At 40.2% G+C, this 12,690-nt stretch overlaps 1 protein-coding gene and 1 pseudogene across 3 annotated transcripts; both read left to right on the top strand.

Moving 5' to 3' along the window:
- The first annotated feature begins 3,771 nt into the window (after positions 1-3,771).
- LOC144713176 (uncharacterized) lies at positions 3,772-10,452 on the top strand. Of its 3 annotated transcripts, none has more exons than XM_078587686.1 (9): positions 3,772-4,442; positions 4,520-5,939; positions 6,014-6,156; positions 6,227-6,304; positions 6,384-6,536; positions 6,605-6,768; positions 6,860-7,007; positions 8,179-8,389; positions 10,169-10,452. In XM_078587686.1, the coding sequence occupies exons 2-9, from the start codon at positions 4,529-4,531 to the stop codon at positions 10,357-10,359; spliced, it is 2,499 nt and encodes an 832-aa protein (XP_078443812.1). In that variant the 5' UTR covers positions 3,772-4,442; positions 4,520-4,528; the 3' UTR covers positions 10,360-10,452. The 3 variants fall into 3 exon arrangements, with proteins under 3 accessions (XP_078443812.1, XP_078443813.1, XP_078443811.1); XM_078587687.1 differs by having other exon boundaries at positions 3,813-4,442; positions 8,179-8,301; positions 10,169-10,318; XM_078587685.1 differs by having other exon boundaries at positions 3,816-4,442; positions 6,239-6,304.
- A 365-nt stretch (positions 10,453-10,817) lies between these two features.
- On the top strand, positions 10,818-11,671 carry LOC144713010 (ethylene-responsive transcription factor ERF084 pseudogene; annotated as a pseudogene).
- The last annotated feature ends 1,019 nt before the right edge of the window (positions 11,672-12,690 follow it).

The following is a 12,690-nucleotide window of genomic DNA, read 5'->3' as shown; positions in this document are numbered from 1 at the left end:
TTTATTAATTTATAAAATAAGTTTTATTGTTAATTTCTTTTTATTTATAGAAATAGGTCAATTAAAAATATTTAATTTCTTATAAAATTCAATTTTAAAACGTTTAAAATGTGTTAATTGACCTAATTATTTATCAGAAGTATTGTTTCTCTTGAAAATTAAGAAAAATCTTGCTTTAACATAGAATCATGATAATATGCACTAAAATTTCATGTTTTTAAACGTTAAAAGCCCACAAATATGATGAAATTAGCATTTTATCAGCTCTTATTTGCATGTTATTAACTTGAAATACATGATAAAGAATGTGTTTTTTTGGCCAAGTCAAGTTAATGAGTTTCCCAATTGCCTTTTAACATTAGTGTCTCACTCCTGCCTTTCAGTTTTCTTCTAATGATTTCAACCTGTTCAACTTAATTAAATAACTTAACAATGGTTAATATTTATTCACACGATGTAGAATATGAAAGTCTGGTAACTTAATTTCTCGCTTATATGTTTCGTAATAATAGGACAAAACATATAATTTATATTTCAATTTATATGTTGCATATTGAAATAGCTGATATCCAACACCAATATTTGATAATGTTGTATAGCCCTGTGATGAAGATAAATGCTGATATTGGGATGAATAAGATTAGTTGGTGTTGATATTGTAGCAACCGATATCTGATATCATCAACCAATATCTGGATATTGGTGAATCTGAATATCCGATTTCCCATTTCTGGTATCCAGTACGACATTCATCTTGAAATCATCATGACATATTGGAAATGTGAGGAGCGAATAATACCTCAGACACATTAGCAACACCTATAAGAAATTTCGATGTTTTTCTCTATTTGTATGATTATAGTTGAATTTTATGACACGACATGAGCAGTAAGACACTTGGGTAACTATTATGATAGTTAAGGATAACTATAATGATAGAGACAGCTGAACTGAAAAAAATGCACGCGTATGAAGATCTGGTCAAATTTCATTGTTTGATTAACTTTCATTTATTTTTTATATCATTTAATTCCTGAAATGATTACTTTAAAATTAGGTATGCTTAAATATGGTTAATGCATAAATTATTGGTCATTCTGTACCTTTGAGTTAAACAAAAAATAACCGTTTTTTCAGTAATGTTCATTTTATTATTACATATTAATAAAAACATCGTTATTTGCAACAATATTAAACATGATTCTGAAGTTTACTAAAAGTGATATTAACATGATAATTACTTGATGGATTGAATTGACTAGTTTGATTTGATAATCATTACAAGGCTTTTACCAGACCAAAATCTATTTCTTTACCAGACCAAAAGCGGTATGTAGTGGAACCAGACAACATGATATCCAAAGAAATTCAGGGGCCCACCTTGCTTATCAATCTTTTTCTCTATATTTCTCTTTATATCAAAATCTAAGCTTCTTTACATATCTCTCTCTCTTCCATTCTTTATTATTCCGTCGTTATCATGATTTCTCTCCCGTTATCGTTCTATCCATTTCTTTATCGGTCTATTTATTTATGTATTTATCTCTATTAATCCCTTTCTGTCATTCAATAATCTTATTCATTTGTGCAACAAGTAGTCTCGACATATGATCGAAGTCTGTTTGAAATTCTTATTTTATAATTAGGGTTAATAGCACGAAATATCCCAAACTTGTTCAAAAATCTGAGACTTATCCTAAACTTTTTTTTGGCACGGTATATCCCAAACTGGCTAAGTCAAAGACGACATATCCCAGTGATGACGTGGAATCCATCGTGGTTGCCAGGTGGATTTCTGGCCAGATTTTGACCTGGCGGAATCCACCTGGCAGCCACGATAGATTCCACGTCATAACGGGAATTCCACCTGCCAGGTGTTTTCCGATAAGAGAGAGAGGCATTCTAGAGACAGAGAAGGAGAGAGAGAGTCGTTCTAGAGACATAGAAAGAGAGAGAGAGAGGCGTTCTAGAGAGAGAAAGAGAGGCATTCTAGAGAGAGAAAGGGAGAGAGAGGCATTCTAGAGAGAGAAAGGGAGAGAGAGGCATTCTAGAGAGAGAAATATTGGCATTCTAGCGAGAGAAAGAGAGGCATTCTAGAGAGAGAGAAAGGGAGAGAGAGGCGTTCTAGAGAGAGAGAGAGAAGAGAAGAAGGGAACGAGCAGGGAAATGAGAGAAAACTCACAGAATCGGACATGAAAGCGCGGTCGGGGTCGTCGACGTCGTAGTCAAGGAACAAGGCCACTCTTTCTCTCTCTAGAACGCCTCTCTTTATCTCTCTAGAATGCCTCTCTCTCCCTTTTTCCTCTCTCTCTCTAGAATGCCTCTCTCTCTCTCTCTTATCTGAAAACACCTGGCAGGTGGAATTCCCGTTATGACGTGGAATCCATCGCGGCTACCAGGTGGATTCTGCTAGGTCAAAATCTGGCTGAAAATCTACCCCGCAACCACGATGGATTCCACGTCATCACCGGGATATGTTGTCATCGACTTAGCGAGTTTGGGATATACCGTGCCAAAAAAAAAGTTTAGGATAAGTCTCAGATTTTTGAACAAGTTTGGGATATTTCGTGCTATTAACCCTTATAATTACATCCATAAAAATAAAGACCATCAGAGATCATAGGACATACCCTGAACTTAAATATCATGGTTGGAGACTTCCAATGAATTTGAAATTTATGTACGTGTATTTAATTCACAATGAATGGCATTCAATGTTTATGATAACGTATTCGGATGCTCCTTTGTGTGCATTTAACTGTAGAAACAAGGGGACGACATGTCCGGGACGTGACGCCCGTGACATGACGAGACGGATGACGACCCGTGACGAACGGTGATGTGATGAAATGTTTGTCACGTCACCGCCACGTCACGTATCCGAGTATTTTCAAAAAAATCCGTCACGTACCTGTCACGTGTCCATGCATCCTCGTTTCGTCACATCACTGTCACAGTGACGACATCACCGTCACAGGTGACGGAGACAATAATATTTATTTTTATTATGTTAATAAACATAGTCGAAGCATAATATTATTTATTTTACTATGTTATTATTTATAATATTTATTTATTTATGTTAATCCGTCACGGCCGTCATCCGTGATGGGCCTGTCGTCACGCCACGCGTTCGGGGTATCCCATCACCGTCACGTCACCATCACGTACAGCCCGTCACGCGTCACCGTCACCATCACGCCCAATGCATTCCGTCATCGTCACCGTCACGTCATCCGTCACGTGTCCGTCATGGTGACGTGTGACGCGACGGATGACGTTTGCCGATCCCTAGAACTAGAAACAAATGAGACTCTGGCAAAACACACATGGATGAATAATTTTTTAATATTTTATGTATTGTTTGAGTCGTTTCATTCTTAAAATAATGACCCAAATTAGCAATACAGATCTTCTGAAACATTTATCCACTGTTTAGTATTTACCCATGAGTTGCCCAAGAACCATCACAAATTATCTTTTAATACTGATAACTATCTTTACCACATCCAAGAGAAACTTTTTAATGCCTTGCAATGCCATTAAAACGATACCCTAAGGGTGGATCAACTCAAAGACCTAAGTTGGGGAAGCAAAGTTTATGCAAGTTTGAGGCTTTTGAAAAAATACTTACTGTTCTTCCCTAGATAAAAGCATACGGTAGGCTCTGCCACGCGTGGAGATGTGAGGAAATCCACGTTTCCCCCGCCGCTTATCTGGAATCGTTTGAAAGCGCCGCGTGTTACCAAGTTTAGAATCTCCTTCTTGTCTTCCAGCAACGAATAACACGCAGCTAACGGCCATCCTCCACCGCCATCCCTCTTCATCCTCCGCCATCTCTCTCTCCTCCCCACCGCCACCATCCTCTCCATCCCCTGCTCTCCTACATTACCCATTTCTCTTCATCCACCCTCATCTCTCTCTCCTCCCCACCACCACCATCCTCTCCATCCTCTGCTCTCCTTCATTTCCCATTTCTCTTCATCCGCCCTCATCTCTCTCTCCTCTCCGCTGCCACCATCCTCTCCATCCCCTGCTTTCCTTCATTACTCTTAATCACCCTTCATCTCTCTCTCCTCTCCCCGCCACCCTCTCCATCCCCCACTTCATTCCCTATTCCTCTTCGTCTGCCTTCATCTCTCTCTCCTCTCCACCGCCACCATCCTCTCCATCCCCCCCATTTCGTTCCCTATTCCTCTTCATCCGCCTTCATCTCTCTCTCATCTCCACCGCCGCCATCCTCTCCACCCCCTCTTTTCCTTCAAACCCATTTCTCTCTGCTCTTCACCCGCCGGCATCTCTCTCTCCTCCCCACCGCCGTCATCGTCTCCATCCCCAACTTCCTTCATTACCCATTTCTCTCTGCTCCGTTTGCATGCGAGTTCTGCTCTCGGCACGTTCGTAGCATCTCAAGAATCGATCTTTCCTCCGACCCTCTTCAGGTCTGTTCTTGATCTTCCTCGTCGTTCTTCTCCGCTTCCGGGTGCAGTTCTTTCTCAGTTCTTTGTTCTTCTTTTAGATTTCTTCAATGGCTTTCCAAGATGTCTACTCCAGAGCTCAAATTTTGCCGGACATGGCTTCCTGCCCAAGCTCTATTCAAGGCCTCAAGCCTCGTTCGCATTCATCGAAGAAGGCGAAGTTTCTCTGCAGCTATGGAGGGAAGATCCTGCCGCGCCCCAGCGATGGAGTTCTTCGCTATGTTGGCGGGCACACTCGAATCATCGCTCTTTGCAAGGATGCTTCGTTGCAGGAAGTGATTTCGAAGATGGAAGAAATAATCAACGGGCCCGCAATTTTGAAATACCAGCTTCCCGGGGAGGATTTGGATTCTCTGGTGACTGTCTCCTGCGCGGAAGATCTCGAGAACATGATCGAGGAGTATGATAAGCTCGCAAGGGAATCGTCGCCGGAAGGATCTTCAAAATTGCGGATTTTCCTGTTCCGTCCGGCTGATTCTGATATTTGGTGCGTTCGTTCTTCTTCCGAGTTCATCAGTCACGAGCAGAGTTACATAGAATTGGTGAACAATGGCGTTGCTAAAGAGGCGATTGGATTCAGTCGCAAGGAGAGTGCAACGAGTCTTTCGTCGGTTGAACCCATCGAGAGCGCGAACGAAATGAACTCACTCTCGATTTCGATTCCGACCATCTCTTCTTCATCGGAGTCTCCAGATGCATCCATCAATCCCTCATGCGATGAACAGCCGAGCCCATCTCAATTTGTTCATCCAACTGCCGTAGAAGAAGCTTATCTGCCCGCCGCGTACATGGAACCGGTTGATCTCGCCCAAATTCCTTATCAAATTGAGATTATAAACCCTCAGCAACCAGCAGCAGCTCCAAATCTCCCCCAAATTCCCTGTCAAATTGGGATTATAAACACTCAGCACCCAGAAGCAGCCCCAAATCTCGCGCCTTTTCCATGGTTTCCATATGTTCCTGCCGTTCCTATCTCTGATCTACCGGTTCCGCCATTTCCTTCGTCTCTACTACAGCAGGCTTCGCCGCCCAGGAAGCAATTTGTTCAAAATTATGAAGACGCCGGGGAAGAACATTCAAGCAGTGACATTCATGGCTGTCACATGAACTTGTCCGATCTTCTCGGGCCTTGTAGCACGAATCTAGCGGATCCAATTTCAACAAGAACAGATCAAGAAACTGTAACAGTGGGAAATAACGATCCTCTGATGATGGGATTTGACTCACAGGTAGGAACTTATTTTCCCATTGAAGGAGCAATTCAGAGTTTCTGCATGAGTTTTGCAGATGATTCTTCCTGCCTGAAGGAAAGTGAAGTTAAGGTAGAGACTGTTACATTTTTAGCTGAAGCTTCTGTCCCACAGCAGATAGAGGATGATGATTTTTTTAAGCTGGTTGAGGTGGATCCTTATTTGAAATCTCCTCCAACTGAAGATCCCGTTGCAACTAATGTGTTGGAAGGTATATTATGATTGCCATTTCTATCTCTCAGAATGTTAATTATACCAAACTTAAGTTATTTGCTCCTCTTTTAGGGACCCGGGAAGATACTGTTAAGATGGAATTACAGGCTATCGCTGTGGATGTGGCATCATCAGTGCTTCTGCCGTCTACTCCAGAAAACGATGACAGACCAGGTTTGGAGAGGAATCAGAATCCACAATCTCAAACCGACGAGGTTAGCCAATTTGAATTTCTCGTTCCTTAAATAAAGAAATTGATCTGGGATTCCTTAAAAAAGAAAAAAGAATCCTTTCCAGGGATATGATTCGACAGATCAGCTGAAAATTGACTTTCAACCGCTTGATGGCATTAGTCATCTTCAGGTATAAAACCATAACGAGACTTTTTCTTGATTCCCTAATTTAGACTGGATCTTTTAAAACATTGCTTCTTTGGTCGTAGATAATAAAAAACAGCGATATTGAGGAGTTGGAGGAATTGGGTTCTGGGACGTTCGGGACGGTTTATCATGGAAAATGGAGAGGTTCTGATGTGGCAATTAAGAGGATCAGTACTTCATGTTTTACTGGGAAGAAATCTGAGCAGGAAAGAATGGCAAGTATCGTTTTTTTTATTTTCCAAGGATAAAAAAATTTCGTTTTACCCATTTCCTTATTTTCTAGAGAGATGATTTTTGGAACGAAGCCTGCAAACTCTCTGATTTGCACCATCCAAATGTTGTGGCATTTTATGGGGTCGTTCTTAATGGACCGGGGGGATCTGTGGCAACGGTGACGGAGTTCATGGCCAACGGATCTCTTCGACAAGCTCTTCAAAGAAGCCACAAGTAAACGTTTCATTTTGCGCAAAAAAAACCATGTGATTGCTAAATGTGTTGAGAAGATGTTGATTTCATCGTAAATATCTTGTTCTGTTAGGAGTCTCGATCGACGGAAGCTTCTGATAATCGCTATGGATGTTGCATGTGGTATGGAATACTTGCATGGAAAAAATATTGTTCATTTCGATCTTAAAAGCGATAATCTGCTCGTCAACTTGAGGGATCCTCAGCGCCCAATATGCAAGGTATTACATCTTTTCTAATGGACTTTATGCTCTTTTCTTTAAAAAATTGAGGCTTGAGACTCAACCCGAGATTTATTCTCTGTAATCGAATGAGTTTCCTCTTCTATGGTAGATTTATCGTTGTCGAAATAATCCTATAAATTCTTGCAGTTGATATGTTTTCCTTGGTGTTGCAACTTTTTTAATGGACTTTATGCTTTTTTTTGTTTGAGGCTTGAAACTTAATCCGAGATTTCGAGGTAGATTTGATGTTGTCGAAATATTCCAATAAATTCCTGCAGTTGATGCATTTTCCTTGGTGTTGTAGCTTTTTAAATGGACTTTCTGCCTATTTTTTTGGTTTGAGGCTGCAGACTTAACCCGAGATTTATTCTGATAGGATCCTCAACCTATCTAGGGGTATTTTTGTCATGTTAGCCCACAACGGCATTTCAGTCACTTGGTTACTGTGTATTTCCTTTAAATAAGGATGCCCTTCCCTTACGAGGGCAGCCAAGAAGAATGAAGTAGGTGCCCTGTCTCTCCTCCCCATGTCTGTGGTCCCTCTTTCCCTCAACAATCCCCGTCTCTCGTGATCGTCTCTACCTCACGCGTCTTCAGGCTGCTCTCTCCCAGTTGATTTCTGCCTCATCAGTTTGACCTTCCCTCAGATCATTCCCATTTCTCCTCTCTACCCTGGGAACTTCTTTTTCGCCTCGCCCTCTACTTCCCTCTGATACAAGCCTAGATTGAGGATCCTATCATATTTGAGTAATCTAATAAATTTAATCTTTCAAGGTAGCTTTAATGTTGTCGTAAGGATCTTTAAAATTCCTTCAGTTGACATTTTCTCCTTTGGTGTAACAATTTTTTAATGAACTTAATGCTTATTTTTTTGGTTTGAGGTGTCAGAATTAAACCAAGATTACGTTCACTGATCTAATGAACTTCATATTTTGAGGTAGATTTTATGTTGTTGAAACTTCTTCAGTCGACACATTTCCCTTGGTAATGCATCTGTTTTTTACGGACATTAATGCCAACTTTTTTCAATTTTGGCTTGAGAACTAACGCGAGATTTACTCGCTCTAATCTAATGAGCTTCATCTTTCATGATAGATTCAACATTGTTGAACTAATCCTAGGAATTCCTGCAGTTGACAGGTTCTCTTACTATTGAAAATCTCCGCAGGTCGGCGATCTGGGCCTATCAAAGGTCAAACGTCAAACCTTAATCTCCGGGGGGGTGCGAGGAACTCTTCCGTGGATGGCCCCCGAGTTGCTCAATGGCAGCAGCAGCCTCGTCTCTGAGAAGGTTGATGTCTTCTCCTTCGCCATCGTAATGTGGGAGCTCCTCACCGGCGAAGAGCCCTATGCTGACCTCCACTACGGCGCCATCATCGGTCTACCATCATCCTCACCATCGTTGTTAACTTCCTATTATCATCATCATCTTTTGTACTTCTTATCTTCATCATTATACTCACTATTATTTACTTCTTATCATCATGATCATCATCATTATTAACTCCATATTACCATCATCATAATTATCATCGTTATTAACTTCTTATTATCATCATCATTGTCATTAAATCCTTATCATCATCATCATGTTTACTCATCATCATCATCATTATCGTTATTAACTTTTTATCATCATCGTCGTCATCATCATTATTGACTTCATATTACCACCATCATCATCATTATCATTGTTACTAACATCATATTACCACTGCCATCATCATTATCATCGTTATTAACTTCTTAGCATTATTAGCATCATCATCATCGTTATTAACTTCTTACCATTATCATCATTTTATTAACTTCTTATTATCATCACCATCATCGTCATTAACTACTTACTATCATCATCATCATCATCGGTATGAACTTCTTATTATTATCATCATCGTCGTCATTAACTTATTACTATCATCATCATTGTCATTAACTTCTTACTATCATCATCATCATTAACTTCTTATTATCATCTTCATCTCTATAAACTTCTTATTATCTTCATCGTTATTAACTTCTTTATTATCGTCATCATCGTTATTAACTTCTTATTAACATGATCGTCATTATATTGTATTTTTTATTTTCATCATCATTATATTTTACTTCTTATCTTCATCGTCATTATATTCTACTTCTTATCTTTATCATCATCATCTCTATTATCATCATCGTCGTTAACTTCTTCTTATCGTCATCATCGTTATTAACTTCTTATTATCATGATCATCATTATATTTTACTTCTTATCTTCATCATCATTATCATCATTAACTTTTTATCATCATCGTCATCATTATAATTATTAACTTCATTATTTCAAAAAAATTTAACTATTGACTTCAAATTACCACCGTCATCATCATTATATTTTATTTCTTATCTTCATCATCATTATTGTCATTAACTTTTTATCATCATCGTCATCATTATAATCATTAACTTCATTATTTCAAAAAAATTAACTATTAACTTCAAATTACCACCGTCATCATCATTATATTTTACTTCCTATCTTCATCATCATTATCGTCATTAACTTTTTATCATCATCGTCATCATTATAACTATTAACTTCATTATTTCAAAACAATTAACTATTAACTTCAAATACCAGCATCGTTATCATTATTATCATCGTTATTAACTTCTTTGCATCATTATCATAATCATCGTTATTAACTTCTTTGCATCATTATCATAATCATCGTTACTAACTTCTTATGATCATCATCTTTGTTATTAACTTCTTACTATCAACATCGTTGTTATTAACTTCGTATTACGGCCATCATCATCATCATCATTATTAACTTCTAAGTATCATCATCTTCGTTTTTAATTTCTTATAATCATCGTCATCGTCGTCGTGATTAACTTCTTAGCAACATGATCATCATCGTTATTAACTTCTTATTGATGATCATCATCATCGTTCTATAAGTCTCATGATGATCATCATCATCATCGTGACTAACTTCTTAATATGATCATCCTTATTATTGACTTCCTATCATCATCTTATCCTCGTAATTAGCTCATTATGATCATCATTATCATCGTTACTTAACATCCTGTTATCCTTATCATCGCTATTAGCTTCTTATCATCATAATCATCATCAGATTTTTTAATCTGCCTGACTTTGATAACAGGGGGAATCGTAAACGACACTCTGCGGCCTCCGGTGCCGGATACGTGCGACCCAGATTGGAGATCTCTGATGGAGCGATGTTGGTCATCGGAGCCGTCGGATCGGCCGAGCTTTGCTGAGATCTCCTTCCAGCTGAGAGCCATGGCTTGTCCCCCTGCCGAGAAGGTGGACAAACTGTTCGAACCGCGTTGAGCCTCATCCTCCCCCCTTAGTGTATCATAATATAATACCATTATGAAATATTCAATAGATGATCTTTACTAGGCAAGTTTGGTTACAATTTGATTATTCAACTTGATGAACGCAGTTTGAAGTCACCACCGAACTGATAGATATGTTTAGATAAATGGGTTGATTGATAGATTACAAATACTGATAGATGTCGATTTATAGAGAAATATAGAAAGACAGATTGGCGAATAGAGATGTAGACGGATGCCCAGAAAAGACGAATAAACAGACGGATAGTGGTAGACAGAAAGATTGATAGGCATGGCGCCAAACATGTCGATAAACAGATTGAATAGATGGTTTAAAGATGGGTTGATAGATAGATTGATGGATGGGTGTTGGACAAAAGGCATTGTTCTTCGGACAAGGACTACACAAACCTTTTCCGTGAATTAAAACCTCGCGGTCGCGTCCGTCGACGACAGGTGACGCGAAGCTCAAGTCACAGCTCGCAAGCCCCAACATAAGAACTGACGGGCCGCTGATACGAAGACGTGCACCACCAACCATACGATTTGATCCCAGGACGATAGAAAAAGGGGCGTTCTTCCCCGAAAATCTACCGCAAATTTTTTACTTCGCCGCTTCGGCTGAGAGAAAAGAGAAGAAGAGAAGAAAAGAATGGAAGATTACGATGGGTCGCCGCCGGTGCTGGAGGGGATAGCGGCAGTGGTCGGATACTACGTGCTCTTCGGAGAGAAGCCGCCTGCATGTCAGCAGAAGGAAGAGAGGAAGTTCACGGAGGAGCTCGGTGGCGGTGTGAGGAGATATAGAGGAGTGAGGAAGCGGCCGTGGGGGAGATGGTCAGCGGAGATAAGAGATAAGATAGGGAGGTGTCGTCACTGGCTGGGGACCTTCGACAGCGCCGAGGAAGCGGCCAAGGCGTACGACGCGGCGGCGAGAGCTCTGCGTGGTTCCAAGGCGAGGACGAACTTCGGGCTGCCATCGTCCGTTCACATCCCTTTGCCTGTCTCCCCCTCGTCTTGCTCTTCTCCTAGCGGTAGCTCTGGCGATGTGGGTGATCTGAGCTCCTGCTTTGAAGTTGGGAAGAGGAGCAAGTTGTGGGTGGAGGCGGAGGAGAGAGCATGCAAGCGCAGGATTGTGATTTTCGATTGAGTGTTGGTTTGCGCTTGAGCTCGCCGTCTGATTCTCGTGTTTGATGTTGGGAGTTTTAGAGTAGTGTTGTGTACATGAGTTACGGTGAGAATATACGAGAAAGAAGTGTTGTTTTGTTCGTTCGTGCAAGGATTTTTCTGGCTAGGTTGGGTGGTTATTGTTTTTCTTCACATGATTATGGGCTGATCAGAGATAGGTCATGGAGTTCATGGACGTGAATCGCGTTGTTGGGTGGTAACCGTTTGTCTTGACGTAAACCTTTTGCACATAAACCGAATAATATGGGGTTTTGATCCCCTTGTCGAGTGGTGATCGTCTTCTTGACCTGAATAACCATTGATAAGAGAGATATCGTAGATCATGGACGGACTGTATGTGCTGTTTACTCGCGTTAGATGGGTGGTTATGGATGTTCTTGAAGTGAATACGTACCGATAAGAGATAGATCTTTTAGTTCATAAACTGGCTATGCGGGCTGGTAATCGCGTTGTTGTAATCGTTCATCCTGACCTAAAGACCATTGAAAGCAGATAGATGTTGTGTATAGTTCAAGGACTGACTGTATGGGCTAGTTAATCGTCATACTAAGCGATACTCGTTCTTGAAGTGAATACCCATTCATATCATGAGAGATTCTAACCGATGAGAGATTCTAACCGATGAGAGATTGATCATTTAGTTCAGAAACTGGTTTCCAGGGCTAATAATCGCCGTAGTGCGTGAAAAATCGATCTTCGTAATCTGAATAATCAATTTTCTAATACTAATTGCGACTGCTCTTCTTATACGATATATTGCAGTCCGTAAACTCGTAGCAGAGGAGAAAAAGGAAAAGTACTGTTCTTCTTGAGCAGAATACCCACTGATTAGAGATATATCTTGTAGTTCATAAAATCGGCAGGAGAGGAAAATAAGGAAGAAAGTATGAATGGTATGTCAACTATAATAAAATATCTTATCAGCAGATAGGAAAAAAGGGATTTAAAAAAAAGAAGAGGAAGGGGTGTGGTTCCGCCATCATTTGCTTAGACGTCATCACGTCAGAATCACCGAGCGCGTGGAAGGCGGGCTCGGCGCGATGAAGCGATGACGAGACGGGTTTGATTTGAACAGAGCTGAAGGAAACGCCAATCCTTCAAAGATCCGATTTTTAGCGTATTACACAAGTAATATTCT

The sequence above is a fragment of the Wolffia australiana genome, chromosome 15 (assembly GCF_029677425.1).
Source record: "Wolffia australiana isolate 7733 chromosome 15, ASM2967742v1".
Classification (NCBI taxonomy): Eukaryota; Viridiplantae; Streptophyta; class Magnoliopsida; order Alismatales; family Araceae; genus Wolffia; species Wolffia australiana.
This window is presented reverse-complemented; position numbering and strand designations above follow the sequence as displayed.